This window comes from Odocoileus virginianus, chromosome 27 (assembly GCF_023699985.2).
Source record: "Odocoileus virginianus isolate 20LAN1187 ecotype Illinois chromosome 27, Ovbor_1.2, whole genome shotgun sequence".
NCBI lineage: Eukaryota > Metazoa > Chordata > Mammalia > Artiodactyla > Cervidae > Odocoileus > Odocoileus virginianus.
In genome coordinates this window covers 33286249-33308252 of record NC_069700.1, presented here as the reverse complement: position 1 = coordinate 33308252, position 22004 = coordinate 33286249, and the positions used below count along the sequence as shown (strand labels likewise).

General features: G+C 48.1%; 1 protein-coding gene and 1 non-coding gene across 2 annotated transcripts in view; one reads left to right on the top strand and one right to left on the bottom strand.

The window, feature by feature from the left end:
* Positions 1–1229: 1229 nt before the first annotated feature.
* Positions 1230–1302, bottom strand: TRNAG-UCC (transfer RNA glycine (anticodon UCC)). The gene has a single exon. It is a non-coding gene; the product is annotated as a tRNA-Gly (tRNA).
* A 3068-nt stretch (positions 1303–4370) lies between these two features.
* PNPLA1 (patatin like phospholipase domain containing 1) overlaps positions 4371–22004 on the top strand; it is a 52804-nt gene continuing 35170 nt past the window's right edge. Inside the window, exon 1 of the mRNA XM_070456941.1 lies at positions 4371–4607. Within this exon, the coding sequence (XP_070313042.1) occupies positions 4403–4607 (205 nt within the window). The 5' untranslated portion in view covers positions 4371–4402. The remainder of the gene's footprint in view (positions 4608–22004) is intronic.

Genomic DNA, 22004 nt, shown 5'->3' with positions numbered 1-22004 from the left:
CTACCAGACCTTCCACCAGTTTCAGCTGTCTTTGTTTTCAGATGGTGTCATTTAACTTGCTCCTTCATACTCTGTAGGCTTCCCCATGTGGTTCAGTGGTAAAGAATCTGCCTGCCAAAGCAGGAGACACAGGAGACTTAAGTTTGATCCTGGGGTAGGCAAGAACCCCTGGAGAAGGAAATGGCAACCCACTCCAGTATTCTTGCCTGGAGAATCCCCATGGACAGAGAAGCCTGGCGGGCTACAGTCCATGGGGTTGCAAAGAGTCAGACACGACAGATCAAGAGGCTTCCCTTCACACTCTGTATTCACTGTAACTAGAAGCTAGGCCTTCATTCGATTCAGGTTAAATGTCATTGAGAATGTTACTCAAGGACAATGCTATGACGTTCATATTCTTTCACGTCCAGAAACAACCAGGTTCTTCACTGAATAAACATTTTTATAAGATTTAAGTAAAGGGTGGTACACCATCAATGAAAAGCTAACACGGAATCTCAATGCCGTCTTTCTCCCCGAGAGCTGTGTCCTGGGTGATTTCACATATTTTATATTTATGGAAACCCCAGGTTCTTCTATAAATCCCTTTGGGTTGTCTTGTTGGAATCATGTGTGATAAGCAGTCTCAGTTTCTTACATGCGATTTCCTCAGAGGCTGATGAGTCATAAGAGCAATTAACTTGGAGTAAAATCTGAGAGGATTATGAGCCGACTTTAAAAATCAAATGCAGGTGTCAGAAGGTAATCCTTTCCTGACGGCGTCTGCTTGGAGTTCTCAGGGCTTTGAGCACAACGCCAGGAATGAGGGGCGATGGGACAAGGCACAGGATGGCGAACCCTGTGGCCCCAAAGCCCAAGTCAGGTGTGTAAAGCTCTCGGCCGGGGTCAGCGTGTGGGAGCACGTTGACAGCTCCCATGGGGTCTTCCCAGTGAGTTTCTAGTTTGCTTGTTTGCATAGTGCCTGGCAGGCTACAGTCCATGGGGTCGCAAAGAGTCAGACACGACTGAAGCGACTCAGCATGCACGCACAGACTCTGTGCTGCACCTGCTGTGGTCTCCACCATCCCCGTGGAACTGAAAAATATCTTTCCTCAGTGAGGACAGTGGCCTAATCCAACAGCTAGGCCCAAGGAGCAAGGTGCCAGGAACAGAGGCAGGGCTCCACACTGTCTTTACTTTCTTTTTTTTTAAAAATTTTTGGCCACATCGCAAGGCATGTGGGATCTTAGTTCCCTGACCAGGGATCGAACCTGCACCCCCTGCAGTGGAAGTGCAGAGTCTGAACCACTGGACCACCAAGGAAGTCCCACAGTGGTATCTTTGAAAGGGTGATGGGGTCCCAGCCTTCTCAAGCCCCCATAGTCCACGTACAACAGGTGGCCTTGCCTTCTCTTTCACTGGGAAGAGCAAGATAATCAGGAAGAATACTTGTCCAAAGTTGTCTTCCTTCAACATGACACAATGCCCTCCTCCAGCTGCTCATCCTTTGCTGCTCAACGGTAGGGGTCTCTCTCCCCGTCTCTGGAGCCTTACCTTTCCCCTCCTCCAAAGTTCCAATGTCCTGCTATCATCTCAGACATGTCGTAAACTCACTCTCCACCCAGTTTCCCCAGCTCTGTCCTAGTTTTCCCAAGACTGCCAAAGGCAACCCCACCCCTCCCAGCACCCAGGCTAAAAATGGGCATCAGCCATGACTCATCCTGCCTATCCAACCGGTCCCCAGGTCCTCTGAATCTCTGATGCAATGGCATCATTAACTTATCTTTCTTCAGCCGCCTCTGTAACCTGGCCACCAGCATCCATAGGAGGATGTAGCTCTATCCTCCTTCCTCATCCTCCAGCCTGTCTCACTGCCTTTCCACGACTCTCCCCTCGAGAATTCTTCTAGCTCCTCCTACACATTGCAAGTGCATCCCACCTTCTTCTGTTGACCCCATCTTTTTATTCCACCTTGGCCCCCAGCTCCACCTGTTCTAGAAGCCTTGGCCCTTACTGCCCTTTAATAATAAGAGACACACCATGTGCCAGGCATTTTATAACCATATCTTATGTTTTACAGTTCCTGTACAGTATATGCATTATTGTCCCCATTTTACAGATGAGGAAAACCGAGGCCTGGAGAGGTTACCACATGTCACACTGCCTATAAATAATAGAACTGGGCTTCAACCCATGTCTGTCTAATCCAGAGTCCTTCATCCTGTGTAACTGCCTGCAATCACACCCCTTCACTCTCTGTAAGGACTGCACACTGCTTCTTGCTATAGTACCCTCCCTCCTCCTGCTAGCTTCTTTAAACCCCCAACCCACAACTCTATCACATAGCTTCTCTGAAGGTTCCAGCCCAGGTTGTTCATTCTCATCTCTGAACTTTTCTGGCAGGAATCTCAGCCCTGCACAATTTGGTACTTCATTATAGACTGCCTTGTATGGTTCTCTGGTTATTTCTCATTTGTCTATCTTGTTTCCAAGTGTAGGCATCAGTGTAAGGGGCTGAGGCTTCCACTCCCTCCCATCTCCCGGAGGCAAGGTCTCAAAGTGCCAAAAGCTGCTTGGACTCCACCCAGCCTCACCCTACTCTTCACCCCAGCCTGTCGGTGCCCTCAGATCTGTGTATGTGTGTGTGTGTGTGAGTCTGCAGACATACACGCAAATGCAGACACAGGTGCGCACGCATTTTCTCTGTTGCAGACACATTTAGTCAGGAGTTCCCGTCTCAAATAGAGGTAATTATATACCTGGAACTACCTACCCAAGACAGAAAACCCCTTCCTGACCGAACATTGAGCACTGCTCCCCAGTGTGAAGTTCCACTAGATCAGTAAGGCGAGCAGAGTTGGTGGGAGGTCCCCTGGTGGGTTTTGGGCTTAGCCGGTGGCTCAAATGGTAAAGAATCCACCTGCAGTGTGGGAGACCTGGGTTCGATCCCTGGGTTGGGAAGATCCCCTGGAGAAGGGAACGGCTACCCACACCAGGACTCTGGCCTGGAGAAGTCCATGGACAGAGGAGCCTGGCAAGCTATACAGTCTATGGGGTTGCAAAGAGTCAGACACGACTAAATGACTTTCACTTCACTTCACTTCCCCTGGTGGGTTCAGTGTGGCTATCACATCCTAGCAGAGTATGGAGCTGGACTGAGCTTTGGGCAGGAAACTTTGCGTCTCCATTCCAATTCTGCTTCTGTGTGCCCTGGGGGGACAGAGAAGGGGGACACCTGCCACCTTGCTGCCTTGCAACATCCTTAGGCAGTGACATTTGCTGGTAGTGAGGAAGACTCTCCTTGCCAGGACCACGTTGCACTGCTGTGGACTGGCATGAACCAGGCTCCGTGGAGCTACCCTTGGTCCCCCCACCACCTGCCTTTCCCTTTAGGCTCCAAATCATCTCTCTACCCTGACCCAGATGCCCCCACATCTGGGGTCCCAAGCCGTTGGGACCTAAGCCCCAAATCCTTGGGGTTAGATACTGACATCTCAAATGTCTCATTTCGAAGTGAGGATAGCTTCCAGTATGATGCCCTAACACAGAATGATGGAGATTTCAGAATGATTTCTTGCGGGACACTTAGGATACAGCACAGAGATTCAGGGCTTGGACAGAGAGTGCTAAGAGTTGGTGTGTTGGTGAAGGGCAGAGGAGAGAAGGCAAGAGCTGGAGAGGCGGTGGGTGGGGGCCCTGGAGCCCAAACTCTTTTCCTTTACAATTTTGCCGGTGGCCAGTCCTAACAAGTGAATAAACAGACGAGTAAGCAAAGGGGGCACTTATGCAAGAACAAATAAAAATAATTGCGTCATACCTCACACATGCCACCCGGAGCCTGGAGCAGGTTCCCAGGGAGGGGCGTCACGGTGGGGGCATGGGTGCTGTGAGCCGAGTCTCCCTCAGAGACCAGAGCCAACTTGGCAGCCCTGTTGTTGTGGGAAAGGAATACCCTCTCCTGGAGGGCGGCCAACATTTACGTCCTTTCCAGCTGCGGCGTGCGGGGGAGGGAGGTGCCACCCCATACCCATCCTCGGAGGTTTTGCAACCCGATGAGTGAACCCTTCAGGACTCAGGGCCGAGCAGCACCTCTTCCTGGGCCGGGCCCGGCCCTGCGCGGCAGCCACCTGCCATCCGAGGGGTCCCAGACAAGTGCAGAGGAGGGCACTCGCAAGGCCAGGACACTGCCTGCCGGGGCTTTACCAGGCTTTGGGGCTGCCTCCTGACCGAGCTCAACAGGCCCAGGCAGCTGCTGCCTGAGCCACCCATGGGTGTCCCAGCCGCCCAGGGAGCGACAGCCACATTCCAGGCTCCGGGCTGGCAGGGAAGCTTGGCTGCGAGTTTCGACAGGAGGGTGGCTGGCATTCAGGCACATCGGCGCTGAGAGTTTCCTCCCTTCCCCAGGAGGCCCCAGGTTGAGGAGATGGAAGAACAGGTGTTTAAGGGGGACCCGGACACCCCTCATTCCATCTCCTTCTCGGGCAGTGGGTTCCTCTCCTTCTACCAGGCCGGGGCAGTGGACGCCCTTCGGGACCTGGCCCCCCGGATGCTGGAAACAACCCATCGCTTTGCTGGGACGTCAGCAGGTGCGGTGGTGGCAGCCTTGGTGATCTGTGGGATCGAAATGGGTAAGGCTTTTGTTCTGGGTTCCCTGGGGAGCTTCTGGAGGGGTTCCACAAAGCAGAGCCTGAGGGTGGCTTGGGGATGCTTTGGGGAACAAAGCCAGGTCTTCTGGGTGGTGGGAAGGGAAGATGTAGGTTGAGTGGGATAGCATTTGTGGTCAGGGTTTGCCGGTCCCAGTCTCTGACCCACTGGCTGAGCTTGGAACTCTCTCTCCGTCTCCCTCAGCACCTTGACCTGTGACACTGTCCCCCAGGATCTGGGAGAGGGAAAAGTGGTATCTCTCTGAAACATCCTGTCTTGGGAGTTACACCATGACACAGGCATACACTGGGTGAAGAGCTGCTCCACCCTGGCCTCATTAAAAAATGCAAATATCCTTGGGAAGGACAAATTGACATCTTCATCATCCTGGTGGGGTGGATTCGCCAGACCAGCTTCCAAGCGACTAGAAGTGAAAGCCCTGGGCTTGGAGGGATGAACAGAGGGGTCGGCGCAGGGAAACTGGGAAGGAATATGGGAGGCCTCACTTTGCCTTCTGCCCAACTTGTTCAGGAGGCCGGGGGGAAGGATGGGGCGACACACGGACAGGCAGGAGCGCCATCCCGTGGAAGGGGAGTGGACTGTTCCGAGCAGCCCACATGTCAGGCCCAGACTGGTCCCGGAGCAGACTGACATCCACGTGGGCTGCCTGGGCAACCGGGGGCGGGGAGGCGGAGCATTCATTCATTTGGTGCACTACCATTCTGGGTGAGCCTGTGTTCCGGGCACTGGGGACAAAGTCCCTGCCCTGACGGAACAGAAATAATAGAGACAGTGGAGACACAGGATAAGCCTCCGAACAAGTAGTCTCATAACGTCAGATCAGGAAGTGATAAGAACTATGAATAAAATCACAGCAGGAAAGGGTCAGAGAATAAAGTGGGGACTGTTTGAGAAAGGGTGGTCAGGGAGGCCCTTTTGGGGGAGGTAATATTCAAGCAGAAATCCGAGTGAAGAGAGAGAGCAAGCGGTTTGATGACTGGGAAGAAAAGACTGTTCCGGGTGCAGGACCAGCCGGGGAGCCCGTGGCGTTGGGGAGTGAGGAGGAGCGGGGTGGGGGTGAGGCTGGAGGGGCAGGCAGGGGTCAGGTCAAGTGGCCCTTGTAGCGGGGAGAACCGATTTCACTCTGGGGAGTGAGGAGGAAGGAGGGAGGCAGAGGGGACAGGTGGCCGAGAGCGGGGGCTGGAGCCCAGTCCCCCTGGGGTGGGATCCCCGTGCGGGCGCTTCATGGTGTGGGCCGGGGGCACACGGCTGGACGCTCTGTTCCGCAGTTTCTACGTCTGTCCCGCTGAGATTCTGCTCACGTCTCATCCTCAGGTCAGTGGGTTAATGGCGTGAGTGAGTGAATTGGTTGGTATGCGTCAACTGCCCGGCTATGGGGAGTGAGACGGAGGGTCAGGGCAGAAACAAGGAGAGCAACGCTGGGGGAATGGAGGGAGGGGGTGAAATGAAGGGGGAGAGTAGTGTGGAGCATATATACTAACGCGTGTAAATAGACAGCCGGTGGGAATTTGCTGTATACTTAGTTCAGTTCAGTTCAGTTGCTCAGTCGTGTCTGACTCTTCACGACCCCATGGACCACAGCAAGCCAGGTCTCCCTGTCCATCACCAACTTCCAGAGTTTACCCAAACTCATCTTCATTGAGTCGGTGATGCCACCCAACCATCTCATCCTCTGTCGTCCCCTTTTCCTCCCACCTTCAATCTTTCCCAACATCAGGGTCTTTTTCAATGAGTCAGCTCTTCGCATCAGGTGGCCAAAGTATTAGAGTTTCAGCTTCAGCATCAGTCCTTCCAATGAACACCCAGGACTGATCTCCTTTAGGATGGACTGGTTGGATCTCCTTGCAGTCCAAGGGACTCTGACTCAGGGAACTCAAACTGGGTCTCTGTAACAACCTAGAAGGGTGGGAATGGGTGGGAGAAAGGAGGGAGATTGAAGAGGGAGAGGGTGTATGTACACCGATGGTTAATTCATGTTGATATATGACAGAAAACAACTAATATTGTAAAGCAATCATCAATCTATTAAAAATAAATAAATATAAAAAAATAAAGTTGAAAGAACAATTTAAAAAAGGGGGGAAAGAAAAAAAGAAACAGGGAGAGCAGTAGGAGGCTGTTCTCTGAGGTGAGCGATGAACAGGGCAGGCAGCCGGGTGGTGAGAGCAGTGAGGCCATCTGCTTTAGGGTACATGTGGAGGAAGGGCCAGGGACGAAGAGCCCGCTACAGAGTGAGGAGGGGAGCGAGCAGGGCCCCCTCCTGCCTGCAGATCTGTGCTGGGTGAGATGTCTTTCTCTCTGTTTTAAAGAATAATTGTAATACCCATTCCCTGAGTACCTCTTCATGCAAGATACATTTTTTTCTCATAATTCACAAGTAATCACAAATAATCTTTCTCAATTCAAACAATGCAAAAGTATTTAGGGTATTAAAAAAAAACAAGCCTTCACTCACCTCCCCACTTTGTCCCCAATCCCACTTCTCCTGGAGCCCGTGTAAGGATTCTGCTTGGATCCTTCTAGATCTTTTTTTTTAATGTCAAGTCCTCTGTGAAGGTAGCAGTTCATCCTTCAGTCACCCAGCGGACCCTAGGACAGGCCTTCAGAAAGGGGCTGGGCTGAGGGTCCCCTACTCCCTGATCTTGGAGTCACAGACTTTCCCATTGGAGACACCCCCGTTTCTGGGATTTCTCTCTCTTTCCAGGTACTCGGGTCACTCACCTGCTGCATTGCCCCCACCTCCTCATGTATTTAGTTCAACTTCTTAAAACGCACCAGCCAAAAGGGTCAGTAGTGTCTCTGTCTTTGGGCCTTTGAGGACTTTCAGGATTAATCCCGTTCAGTCAATAAACACTGCCCAAATGGTTGGATGGCATCACTGACTCAATGGACATGAGTTTGGGTAAACTCTGGGAGTTGGTGATGGACAGGGAGGCCTGGCGTGCTGCAGTCCACGGGGTCGCAGAGTCGGACACGACTGAGCGACTGAACTGAACTGAACTGAAAACTGACTTGGCCAGGCTGTGAGGCACGTGGATGCCGGGGAACAGGGGCTCAGGCCCATGAGAAGGATGCCTGACGGCGGTGTGAGCAGGGGCTGGTCTGCGCGCTGGCCACGCGCCTGTGATTGGGAGGGAAGTTTACGGAAGGGTGAGGGGTGTGCTCTTTTCATTCAACAGCATGTTTATGAGATTGAGCCACGTCGCTCAAGTGTACGTCACTCATTTTAACTGCCACGCAGTTCACGGCTAACCAGCCCTCCCCCCGTATCAGGCACTGTTCTCTTTGGCGTATTAACTCATTCAGTCCTCACAGCAACCCTCTGAGGTGAAAACTACTCTTATCTCCATTTTACAGAGGAGGAAACGGAGTCACAGCCAGCTTGAATCACTTGCCTAAGGTCGTGCAAACAGCAGTTGGTAAAGCTGGTGTTTTAACCTAGCCTGGCCTTTAAGCCACTGTGCGCTGCTTCCTCTCCTCCTCCTTCTTTTTTTAAAATAATTATCTATTTACTTGACTGCACCAGGTCTTAGTTGTGGCACTCAGGATCTTCGTTGCGGCATGAGGGATATTTCGTTGTGGGATCTAGTTCCCTGACCAGGAATCGATACTGGCCCCCCCGCCCCGCCCCGCCACATTGGGAGCTCAGAGTCTTAGTCACTGGACCACTAGCGAAATCCCACCACTCTGCTTATTGACAAAGCAGTGTCAGGGGGCGTGGATACTGGTTGTATGCACACCAGGGTCCGGGAAGCCTCTCTGAGTAGGTGGAATTTGCACATAGACCTGAAGGAGGGGAGGGAGTGAGCCATGAGAACGTCTGGGGAAAGCACTCAGCAAAGAGAGATACGTGACTTGCCCCATCCTGTCATCAGTTAGAAGCAGAGCAAGAACCAAGACTCAGTCTCCTGATTTTCTTTAATCCTCTTCACCTCTTTCCATATCTATTCTATTAAAACTGTATCATGGTTCATTTAGCCATTCTGTTGATGGACATGGCCAAGTTTTTGTTGTTATAAACAACACTGCAGTGAGCATCCTTGTTTGGGTCTCTCAGGTCCACATGGAATGTTTCCTGAGGATACATAGCACCTTGTTTGGGTCTCTCAGGTCCACATGGAATGTTTCCTGAGGATACATAGCACATGAAATTTACCAGACTTGGCTAAATTACTGGCCAAAGTGGTTGTAACGATTTAACCACTAGCAGTTCCTGATTTCCCCACAATGGCATCATCAACCCTTGGGACTATCAAACTATAGAGTTTTTTGGTTTTTTTGGCTACACCAGGTGGCTTGCAGGATCTCAGTTCCCTGATTAGGGATTAAACCTGGAACATGGCAGTGAAAGTGTAGAATCCTAACCAGTAGGCCACCAGGGAACGCCCAAGACTGAAGAGTTCTAAATCAATCTGATGAATGTGAAGTTATATCTCATTTTATTTTGCTTATTTAATATGCACACCCTGATTACTAGTGCTGTTAAGCATCTCTGAGTATTTATCAACCACTTGTTGATAAATCACTTGTTTTCTCTAAAAAAAAAAAATTTTTTACTTGGCTGTGTTGAGTCTTAGTTCACGGGAGATCTTCAGTTGTGACATGTGGATCTAGTTCACTGACCACGGATCGAACCCAGGACCCTGCATTGGGAGCATAGAATCTTAGCCACTGGACCACCAGGGAAGTCCCCACTTGTGTTTCCTCTTCTGTAACTTACCTGCTCACGACCCTTTCCTGCTCATCGTTTTCTCTTCAACATGTAGATGTTCTTTATATGGGCTGTACATGAATCATTTGTCAGTTATGGACATTGTAGCTATCTTATCTCATTCCATAGCTTGGCTTTTTATCTGACAATGTCTTTTGTTACTTAGAAAATCCCAATTTTGATGCAGTCAGGGATATCAAATCTTTTCCGCTTACAATTTGTGTTTTTTAATATCTTTACTTTGTTATAATGATTACTTCTATATTTTCTTTCAAGAGTTTGGAAATTTTGCTCTTTCATATTTAAGTTCATCCATCTGAAATTTATTCTGTAGCTCTTTTGAGGTAGAAATAGAATTTTGATTGAGGTAAGCTTATACCCCACACTATTTATAGGCAACACTTTCCACACTTGTTTGAGATGCTGCCTCTGGTTTATTCAAGTTCCTGGAATCCCTGGAGTCTCTCTTCTCTTCTATTGGTGAACCTATTTCTGCACTATATCACAGTATTTTGATCATGATGGTCTTATGATAAGGGTATAGCACATATGGTTTTTTCAATTTCTTCTTCAAATATTAGCTCTCTTACTCTTTTTGTCCGTTTTTGTCGTTGTTGCACTAGGTCTTGGATTTCCCTCTAGTTGCCGTGAGCAGGGGCTTCTCTCTAGTTGCGGTCTGCAGACTTCTCATTGCGGCGGCGTCTCTTGTTGTGGAGCGTGGGCTCTTGGCATCAGGGCTTCAGTACATGAGTGTTCGGGCTCAGTAACTGTGGCGCACAGGCTTAGTTGCTCCGTGGCACGTGGAATCTTCCTAGACCAGGGATCAAAACCGTCTCCCCTGCATTGGCAGACAGATTCTTATCCACTGTACCGCCAGGGAAATCCCTTGACTCTTATTCTTGACCCCCTTTTCCCCCATGTGAAAGAGCTCTATTAGGATTTTGATTGAAATTATAGCTTCTCATTTATAATATATTAATAGCCTACCCATCTCTCTATCTCTTCTGACCTTTTTTGTCCTTCAGTAAAGATTTTTTGTGTATCTTTTATGAGATTTAATAGCTTTTGTTGCTATAGGAAACATGATCTTTTTTCTACCGTGTTTTCTAATCTATTTGATTATTGCTGATATAAAAGTAATGTTGATGGCTTTTGTTTGTTGATATTGTCTTGGGCAACCTCATGAACATCCTCAAATAGTTGTAAAAGTTCCTTGGTAGATTATCTTATACTTTATGTGTAACTAATCATACTATCTGCATACAAGTAACAGGTTTGTCTCTTTTGAAAAGACTCCTTCAACACACGCCCCCCAACCTCTCTCCTCCAGGCCATGCCCTGTCCTCTTGTTCCCAGCCTGGGCTTTTCTGTGCTAAGATTGTGTTCTGTTCATTGGAAGCGGAGGCAGCAGTGGGTCCATCTTCTGCTGACATGTGCCTAGTTCTGCATTAGGGGCAATTTGGGGGCACCTGAAAATGTTTGCAAAACACTTAACACAAGAGCCTGGTTTTCATTAGAATTGCATTAGAGAATGAATGTTCATTCATTCACCCATCTGAGGAGAAATGCTTTCCCTGACAACCAGTGGGAGGGATTCAGGATTTCCAACCTGAGGCTAGAAACTGCTCCTCGACCTGTCTCTCCCTGTCAAATTTCAACTTAAACCTTTCAAGCACTAGCTCAAATGCCAAACTTACGCATTTTTTTTTTCTTATCAAAGAATGAGGATTTGGTGAACTTAAAATCCCATCCTCACTTAAGCTTCTACTTGGTACTTTCCTCGCTATAAAAACTTCATGGCAAACCAATTATTCATTCATTCATTCAATGATTGTGTATGGAGCATATTACTGGGCCCTGCAGAAGATACAGAGATATAACACAAGATGAAGCTCCACCCATGCCCTCAAGGAGCTTATGGTTTACTCAAACTCAAAGACAGTAACCAACTAGCTATAGTACAATAAGTTCCAACCATACATTAGAAAATTAAAAGGCAGAAGAGTGCAGAGGGAAAGAGCAAACAGATCCCATAGTGGAAGACCTCATGGAAGGGGCATTCGAGACAGGGCTTGAAAATTAAAGTGAAGTCGCTCAGTCATGTCTGACTCTTTTCGACCCCGTGGACTGTAGCCTACCAGGCTCCTCCGTCCATGGGATTTTCCAGGCAAGAATACTGGAGAGGGTTGCCACTTCCTTCTCCAGGAGACCTTCCTGACCCAGGGATTGAACCCAGGTCTCCCGCATTGTAGGCAGATGCTTTACTGTCTGAACCAGCAGGGAAGTCCAGGGGCTTGAGAGATGAGTAGAAATCTGACATGTAGAGACAGGTTGGGCAGGAGCCTCAGCTTCTAGCCGGACTCTGCTTGACAACAGGGCAAAGTCACGTGATTGGGACACATAATGCCTTCAGCGGGTGGTGAAGACTTCAGTCCTCTGGTGTCAGGGTTTGATGTGAGAGTTTCAGAAAGGCAGCTTTTGACTCAGCAAGTGTTGTCCAAGGTGAGGTAGGGCTATTTGGAAGCAGGGTAGCATCTGTCCTTGGAGAGGCCCATGCCGCAGTTGGGGGGGCACCTGAATGCTGCTGATGGGTCCCCTTCATTTAGCTCGGTGACTGACTTGACCCGTCAACCTGAGGTCTCCAAACTCCCAGGCTGAAAGTTACAGTAAGAAGTACTTTTCATATTGTGACCCAGTGTGAACATACATCTAAAAGAGAAGTTTCATGACCGAATACTCACTATACTCATGCTACAAATTTGATATTTTTTCCTAGTCATTAAAAAATTCTTCACTTAGTCAATGATTCTCAATCTTGCACGTTTGAATCACCTGGGAGCTTTTAAAACATCCACTGCCCAGGCTTCTCCCCCACACTAATTAAATGAGGATCTTGGGGCGGAAGCCGGCACCAGTGTTTATGTAACTCCCAGGTGATCCTGGTGTGCAGCCTCAGTTAAGCCCCAGCGCACTTAGCAAAACCAAGATGTACTACCTAGACTTGAGAGTCTAGGATTGTACAACCGGGCAGTGAAAATGGGTCAGGCATTTGAGGACTAATAAATTCCATATTTATTAATGGGGCATGGATTTTTCCAGAATAGAGAAAAATGGTGTTACTCCAGAGGCTTCAGACTGGACTAGATTCTGTGAATTCCTCTGGCTGAGCCATAAATAAGGAAGACAGACCTTGTTTCAGGGGCTGGTCCATATCTTATCCTTTGCCCAAGTTCACATTGAAGCCTATGAAAACCCAAGGCTCAGAGCCTCTACTGGATGTTTTTCTTTTTCTATGGCTTTTCGTATATTTGCAAAGTTGTATATCCAACATCATAATCAATCATACAACATTTTAATTACCTGTCAAAGAAACCCCAAACCTCTTAGCTGTTACCTCTCAATTCCTCCGTTCAATTGCCTGGCAGCCACTAAACTACTTTTGTCTCTATAGATTTGCCTATTCTGGACATTTAATATACATGGAGTCTATGCAATACAATATTTGTCCTCTTGTGTCTGGCTTCTTTCACTTAGCAGAGTGTTTTCTAAACTCATCCATTATAGCATGTCAGTACTTCACTCCTTTTTATTGTTGAATAATATTTCCTTATGTGGGTATAACACATTTTAAAAATCCATTTGTCAGGGAATGTTTGGGTTGTTTTTAGTTTGAGCTATTATAAATGATGTCGTTATGAACATTCATGTACAATAACTTTCTTTTTTGGCCACATTGCTTGGCATGTGGTTAGTTCCCCAACCAGGAATCAAACCCATGCCCCTTGCATTGGGAGTGTGGAGTCTTAACCACTTAACTGCCAAGGAAGTCCTTAAATAACTTTAAAAATATATATTTGTTTATTCTTGACTGTGCTGGGTCTTTGTTGCTGCCTGGGCTTTTCTCTAGCTGTGGCGAGTGGGGGCTACTCTCTAGTTGTGGTGTGTGGGCCTCTCATTGCGGTGGTTCATCTTATTGTGGAGCACAGAGAACTAAACTACTACTCAATCAACTAAACTACCTCCTCAGCTTCTAAAGGTCGGAGTTTACTAGTTGCAGCTCAGTAGCTGTGGCTCCCAAGCTCTAGAGCACAGGCTCAGCTGTTGTGACGCACAGGCTTAGTTGCTCAGTTGCATGTGGGATCCTCCCGGCCCAGGGATCAAACCCGTGTCTTCTGCATTGGCAGGCAGATTCTTTACCACTGAGCCACCAGAGAAGCTCTTTTTTTTTTTTTTTCCATTTATTTTTATTAGTTGGAGGCTAATTACTTTACATCATTGCAGTGGTTTTTGCCATACGAGAAGCTCTTAAATAACTTTTTTAAGTGGAAAATTTTCAAGTGTCTTGGAGAGAATAATATAATGCACCCTCAAGAACCCATCCATCATCTAACTTCAACAATTATCAATATTTACCGATTGGGCTTCATCTGCATATTCCCCATCCTGCTTTGTTCTGTTTCTTTTAACATCATTTTGAAACAATTTTGAATCTGCATAGAATTTGCATGTAGCCTCCCTAGGCTTTGTTTTCTGCCACAACAGTTCACAACAGGTATCTCTCCAGATAAGGACTGTGAGTCTGAGAAGCTGGGGGAGTGAGGCTGGTTGGTCTCCTGGCACAGAATGGGGCTGGGTGGGTACCAGCCTCAGGGGCTGTTCCCTTGATGGGTGGGGGACAGGGGCAGGGACTTTTAGCTGCCTTTTAGCTGAGCTCATCAGGTGACTTTGTTTTGTCCTCTAAAAGTAATATTATTTTCCAAGATCTCTTCCACTGCCTTCTCACAGTGACAACCCACTAAACATCCAAACCACTAAGTAATATATTAAAAGGAGGGAGCTGAGGATGAGGGTTGGAATTGAGAGTTCTCCTCTTTGCGTGCATAGCCGTCTCGGGATGTGTCCTGAATCTGTGCCTTTGCTCAAGCTGTTCCCTCTCCCAGGGGTGCTGGCCCCTTTCTTTACTCCCTGGGTCCCGTCTCCCCATCCTCCAAGGCCCACCACAGACAGCACCCCTCTGAGAGTCTCCTCACTCCCGTTGGTCCCTTGGTGCTCCCACGGCTGGCTCTCGGAGGGCGCTTCTCAGAGATGGGAATCCTCGTGGGAAAGAGCACTTGTCTAGGAAGCAGGCTCTCTGGATTCTGAGAACAAAAGCGTCTACAGTCACAGTGTGAGTCTAGTTTGCCATTCACCTTATTTTCACGTGGTTTTTCAGAACAGGGTTTAGGAAGCAGGGAGGTGGGCTTCAAACTAAAGCTAGTCTGAACCCAAAGTCCAAACTCTGTCCACCTTCCCTTTCCTCTAGTCCCAGCAATCCACTCAGCAGCAAGTGACCTTGGCCAGGCCACCCTGAGACTAAGCTCAGCTACCGAGCAGTGGGAGGGAGTATGCCTGCCGAGCCCTCCCCACAGCTGGCTCCAGGATCAGCGGTGGTCCCTGGGAATGAGCTTTGCAAACTCGGATTGACTCCGCAGTTGCACTGGTTGGGCTAGCAGAGCTTCGACAAAACACACAAGCATTGCTCGCTCTTAAGGTCTTTGCACCCTAGCCCCCCAGGGCTGGTGTGGTGGCTCCAGGTTAAGACCCCGGTTCCTTCCACTGTGCTGCTCACAGTCCAAGAGGGCTCCTCACCCCCTGTGCATCCCAGCTAGTTGCAGAGGGGAAAGGGGGGCACACCTCTTCCCTCTGAGGGCAGGCCTTGAAGATGACACACATCAGGTCACCTCACATCCCATGGATCAGAACTCATTTTCATGACCACACCTGGCTGCAAGGGAGCCTGGGAAATGTAGATTCTATTCTGGAATGCCGTGTGTCCAGCCAAAAATCAGAGGCTCGACTACTAAGGAGAAAGGGGAGAATGGATACTGGGGACAACTAGCAGTCATTGTCATGGTAGTTATAATTTGATATATGAGATATATGATGATGATGATGGAAAAAGTCTGCCCCTTCCTGGGACCAAGATCTGGATTTCATAAACCCCAGGTCAAGTCCAGTGTGTTGACTGAGAAGGGACTCAGCACTGAGCCATCGGCAAGCTGCCCTCCTGGCAGCTGGCATGTGAGTGCCCCCCAGTCCTTCCGTGTCCCCTGCCTAGACCTTCGGTTTTCCTCTCCAGAGAAAATACCTCTTCCCAACACACCCTCCCATTTTACCCCACAGGATCTCTTTCCGGGATCTCAAGTTCACCCATAGAATCTGCCCACTTGATGGTATCCTGTCTTGTTTCAGACGTTGTGTCTCATCCCATCAACTAGATTGGTTGAGCAATCTGAGATCTAATTGGTCCCGTGGCTCCCACAAACTACTGGTCCAACAAGTACTGCTTGATAGACTCCTGACAATTGCCAGCCTTTGGCAGGCGTGACACTGAATGTGTCTGCAATTTCTACTTTGGGGTTTACCTAATATGACTTATAATACTAGAATGCCATAGAAGGAAGGTCAGCGACTCCAGCTCCTCAACTTTATGGATGACTGTATTTATCCTTTGGAAGTGGAAGTGACTGATTGAAGGTGGACCTCACTCAGGCTAGTGATTTCCAAACTGTGTTCTAAGGAACCCCGGGATTCTGGGGGAGCTGAGGTGGGGCTAGGCAGAAAAGAGCAGTGAGAGGATGCACACTGGAGCCCCACGGCCTTCCCCCAGCTGCAATGAGTACAACCCTGCTAGTTTCCATTCTTCAGAAAACTTCATTTAAAGAAAGTATTCCAGTGATTTTTTTTTTCCTGTGCCTCCCCTGATCTCCAATGATTTTTTTTTTTTTTTTAAGTTTGAAAGTCATTATTTGAGTCTAACCTACTTAATGTGCAGACAAAGTTGAGGACCAGTTTCTGGCTGAAGGATAAGACAGGCCATTTGTCCTGTCACTCATTATAAGGCCTAGGGACCCAGCCTCGAACAAAACAGCTCTCTGCCTTCATGAAGCTGGCACTCTCTCGGTGAAATCAAGCCATAAATAACTCAACATACAGAAAAACACCAACAGGCATGCTCAAAGGAGAAAATAAAGCGGGCCAAGGGTGTGGAGAGTCATCAGAGGGTGAGGTCTCAGGTGGGCTGGGCGGGGAGGCCTCTCGGAGGCGGAAGGAAGGGAGGAGAACTGTGTGCTCTGAGAGAGGAGTCTTCCGGGCTGTGAGATTTACAGGTGCAACAGACGGGCTTGCATTGTCAGGAAGGAAGGCAAGCTGTCCTTCCGGACAAGAAATGGGTTCCAAAGGGACTCTGCAGAGCCCCTGGGAGGCCCAGGGGAGTAGTTGGGGCCGCACCCCACACACGTGGGTACGGCAGGACCCGGCATGACTCTTGCAGTGGAGATGGGTGTTTGGTCTGCCTCCCTTGCCTGGTCACTGCTGCCTCAGGCAGCCCCCTGCCACCCCTCCTGAGACCCTGGAGCCACGGGCGCCTGAAGCTATTGCCACTGGCAGGTGACTCAGGTGGAGTCCTGCTAGTGGACCCGCTGGGGCCTCAGGGGTGGGTGCTGGGAGGACACCAGTGCCCCTGTGAGAAACTCTTTCCTCAGTCACCCACACGCCTGTCTGTGGCTCAGTCAAGGGACAAGACTCGGCAGAGCTGATGGAGAACGCAGCTCCCAGGAAGGAGGAGCTAGGCTGGGCTGGGCCTCGGCCCACCAGCGACCTGCCCCCTCCTTAGTTTTCCCGTCTGGAACTTGGGGGTGGGAACACACCCCTAGGACATTATGATGAGAGACAAAAGATATCCTGAATGTGCCAGGCAAATATTCATCACAGAATAAGTCTTTGATGAATGAATGTCGAATGAATGGGTGAACAAGGGAAAAGAAAATGATCTTGAAATGGAGAAGCATGGGTCATGTGGCAGTTTTCAAACTTAACTACAAGAATACCCTAGAGATGTTGTTAAATTTATTAAAACAGAGAACTGGACTCCAACCTGGTCCGGTTAATATTTTTTGATACTTTGTGAACTCATCTGCACAAGGACTTGGTTTTTCCATGGGAATTCTGTGTGGCCTGGGCAGTGGAAGGACGGTCTGAGCTGGTTTGCCTCGGCCCTGGCCAGGTGCCCAGGGTGATCAGCAACTCAGGACCAATGTTTATGGTGATTACCCTGTAGGTTGTGTCAGTTCAAGCTCTAAACCACAGGTAATGCCGGCTTGGGGGCTTTGCATGTTTACGGGAGATTTTGTGTTGTTTCACTCAGGGCCCTACACAGAGGCAAGCCATTGCCATGTTTCATTGGCCTAGCAGCTATTGGATGGCCCTGGCTTTAAGCAGGGTCTCTGTTCAACTGGCCCTCACACAGCCCAGAGCCAAGACCCCTGTCGCTGCCAGTTTCTGGTCCGATAATCACAGCAACAGCTTTCTCTCACCTGGCGCTGGCTTTCAGTTCCTTCTTCATTTCTGTTTTCTTTCTTCCTTGTGAAGTCAACCGAAGTTTTGTTGTGGTCATTGATGATGAAGACAATGTTGTTACTAAAGCTGGAGAGTTTTCTTTTCAGCTCAGCGCTCCATTAGTGGAACTAGAAGCCTCTCCAAAGTTCTTTAAGACATGAATGAAAGCCACTCTTTTTCCCTCTTGCCAGCAAGTGTATGGTGTGTGTTATTGTCCAGATACAACCTGAAGTTCAGCCCTGGCTGCTGGGTGCACTTTTCAGAATCAAAATGTCCTCATCAAAAATCATCCCCAGAGTTCTTTATCTGCCTGAGATGGCAGTGTTTTCTGTAACATGAACTCTGCTCTGACTCACACTCATAATACTATTTATCAGGCCCTTGGAATGTGCCAGGTATTATGCCTAAAGCTTTGCATGAATCATTTACTTTTATCTTCTCACCATCCTATATTTATACCCATTTTACAAAGTGGGAAACAGGTGTTCAGAGAGATTAGCTACCACAATGAGCCAAGACTGGGACTCTCTTCATTCCTACATTTCTTTAGCTTCTCTAATGATTTCAGCAGTTGCTTTGCAAGCAACACCCCAGCTCTCCTACCAAACTCCATGGGCCAAACAATCATTTGCACATTGGTTAAGAAAGTGAGATCAAATGACATGATATATGCAAAAAAAAAAAAAAAACCTTTTTATAAAATGTACAGAAATGACATCACTGGGTGGAGGTGGTTGTAACTCCCCCTATCATGTTGGAATCAGTATCTTTCAGTTCACTGAATAGAAAGTAATTTGTATTTTACATGTTTAATCTCTCCAACCAAATAGACAAAATATTATTTTCCCCAAACAAGCCTCTGGACTAAAGTAGAAGACAGTTGAATGGAAAATCGGGTAAAATTCTGAATGTGTTGGTTATGCAGTGGAAACATATATTTGGAAAGCAACTCATGCAGGTGACCTACATTAATTCAGTCCCCTCAATATTGGCAGATGTTAACTGAGCCCCTTCTGGGTGGCAGGCACTGTGGGTCTACTTGCCTTGGTCAACCTTTGTTTGTTTGTTTGTTTTTACTTTAATAATAATAAACTTGTCATTGTGAAATAATGATAGATATTCAGAAAAGTTGCAAAGATAGTACAGATAGTTCCTTATATCCTTCACCCACGTGTGCCTGTCAAGTTGCTTCAGCCATGTCCGACGCTCTGCAACCCTAGGGACTGTAGTCCACCAGGCTCCTCTGTCCATGGGATTCTCCAATCAAGAGTACTAGAGTGGGTTGTCATGCCCTCCTCCAAGAGATTTTCCCAACCCAGGGATCAAACCTGCATCTCTGTCTCTCCTGCATTGGCAGGCGGGTTCTTTACCACTAGCACCACCTGGGAAGCCCCCATCCTTCACCTAATGTTACCCTCTCATATAACCACAATCCATTTGCCAACCCTCAGGCATTAACATTGTTACATTACCATCAACTATAGATTTCACCAGTTTTTCTGTTGATGTCCTTTTTCTATCCCAGGATCCAATCCAGGATCCACACTACATTTGGTGGATCCATTTTTAGACCAGCTCACTTAGAGAGTATTAAAATAGCGATGTTTTCTTTGCTTCTCTTTGGGATCAAATTTGGTTTGAGTTCTATTTCCAATTCTACAGGGAAAAAGAGGCAGACAAATGATAAACAAATACCTAGACTGGTTTGACTCACATTTGACTTGGGAATTGACTCATCAGTCCTGAGGGTAACCCACCTCTATCCTCCTGAGATCACCACGTAAAGAAGAATCTCCTCTTCAGTCACAGCTCAGGCTCCTGTGTCTACAGATGTAGGGGCAAGAGTTAGGACCAGGCTTGACAGAGCAAATTGCTCTGTGGTTTGCCCCCTCGAAACCCCAAGTCCAGCTGAGTCACTGAAGAAATCCACCTTCCTGACCACCAGTCAGGAAGAGTCCCAACAGTCCAATAGAGAAGATACTCTTTGATCTCCTCCTTCAGTTCATTCAATCATCCATTCATTTTTCAATTCATTATTTTAAAAAATTGGTTAATTAATTTATGGCTTCCCTGGGTCTCTGTTGCTGTGTCGGTTTTCTCTAGTTGCAGTGAGCGGGGGCTGCTGTCTTGCTGCAGCATGAGGACTTCTCATTGCCAGGGCTTCTCTTGTTGGGGAACACGGGCTCTAGGTGCAGGCTTCAGTAGTTGCAGCACACAAATTCTATACAGCTGGCTCAGTAGTTGCGGAGCACAGGCTTAGTTGCCCCATAGCTGTGGAATCTTCCTGGACCAGGGACCGAACCCATGTCCCCTGCATTGGCAGGAGGATTCTTATCCACTGGACCACCAGGGGAGTCCTTCACCATTCACTATTGATTTATTCCACATTTATTAAGTCCCCAGAGTGTGCCAGGTACTGAATTAAGTGCTGGGGATATAAGGAGGAGCAAAACAGAAATAAGGGAACATTAGATAGTGCTTTTATTTCATTCTTGAATACCTAGTAAGTGTTCGGCACTGAGCTAGGCAATAATGGGAGGAGGAGGGTGTTCTTGATACAGGTCCTGCCCTCAAGGAGTGTGCTAGCCAGAGAGACAGGATGGGCCACTCAAGGCAGCCTGAGATAAATGGTGCAGACAGTAACAGCGGAGAGAGAGCTAACAGCAGGGATGATCAGGAAGGGGCCCAGATCTTCAGCTGGGCTTTAGGGTGAAGTCTGAAGAGATAGTAAAATGTCAGTAAATAAACAGAAGTCTGTGTATCAGGAAGAAAAGCAGGATTGTACACTCTGTTTACTGATGAGAGAAGAGACAGGCTTGAGAAAGGGCTCTGGGTCTGCAGATAGGGGAGCATATGTTTGAAGATGTGATCTGAGTTTTGTTGCCCTTCCTGTCTCCCAGGGATATCTGAGCCCTTAGGAGCTATGCCTAAACTAAACCCTAGCAGGGCAGATCCCAAGAGCCTCTGTGGAACCAGCCACCCCCGCACACCACAACCCCCCCACCAGACCCTCCCGCCTCACTGTGGGAACCAGAGGCTCTGGAGATGAAGGGCATGTCCCTGGTGGAGACAGTGGCTGTGCTGGAAAGAACATTGGCTTTGGGGCCCTCAAGACTTCAAGGCCTAGCTCGGCTGTTTTTTCCAGCATGTGACTTTAGCCAAGCTACTGGTTGAGCTTCTGTTTCCTCATCTAAAGAGGAGATAACCATAGTACCTACCTCAAAGGGGTGTCATGAAGATTAAATAAACTATGAGGCGTTGGAGCCTGGCACAGGGTGTTTTTGGGTCACTACGTCGTGTCTGACTCTTTGTGACCCTATGGACTGCAGCACACCAGACGTCCCTGTCCTTCACTACCTATCTGAGTTTGCTCAAACTCCTGTCCATTGAGTCAGTGATGCCATCCAACCATCTCATCCTCTGTCATCCCCTTCTCCTCCTGCCCTCAGTCACTCCCAGTATCAGGGTCTTTTCCAGTGAGTCAGCTCTTCTCATCAGGTGGCCAAAGTATTGGAGCTTTGGCTTCAGTCCTTCCAATGAATATTCAGGGTTGATTTTCTTTGGGATTGACTAGTTTGATCTCCTTGCAGTCCAAGGAACTCTCGAGAGTCTTCTCCAGCACCAAAGTTCGAAAGCATCAATGCTTCGGCACTCAGCCTTTTTTATGGTTCAACTCTCACATCCTTACATGACTACTGGAAAAACCATAGCTTTGACTATACAGATGTTGGTCGGCTAAGATATGTCTCTGCTTTTTAATATACTGTCTAGGTTTGTCATAGCTTTTCTTCCAAGGAGCAAGCATCTTTTAATTTCGTGGCTGCAGTCACTGTCTGCAGTGAATTTGGAGCCCACGAAAATAAAATCTGTCACTGTTTCCACTTTTTCCCCATCTATTTGTCATGAAGTGATGGGACTGCTGCCATGATCTTTGTTTTTTGAATGTTGAGTTTTAAGTCAGCTTTTTCACTCTCCTCTGTCACTCTCATCAAGAGGCTCTTTAGTTCCTCTTTGCTTTCTGCCATTAGAGTGGTATCATCTGAATATCTGAGGTTGTTGATATTTCTCCCAGAAATCTTGATTCCAGATTGTGAGTCATCCAGCCCAGCATTTTGTATGATGCACTCTGTATATTAGTTAAATAAGCAGGGTGACAGTATATAGCCTTGATGTACTCCTTTCCTAGTTTTGAACTAGTCCATTGTCCCATGTCCAGTTCTAACTGTTGCTTCTTGATCTACATACAGGTTTCTCAGGAGGCAGGTAAGGTGGT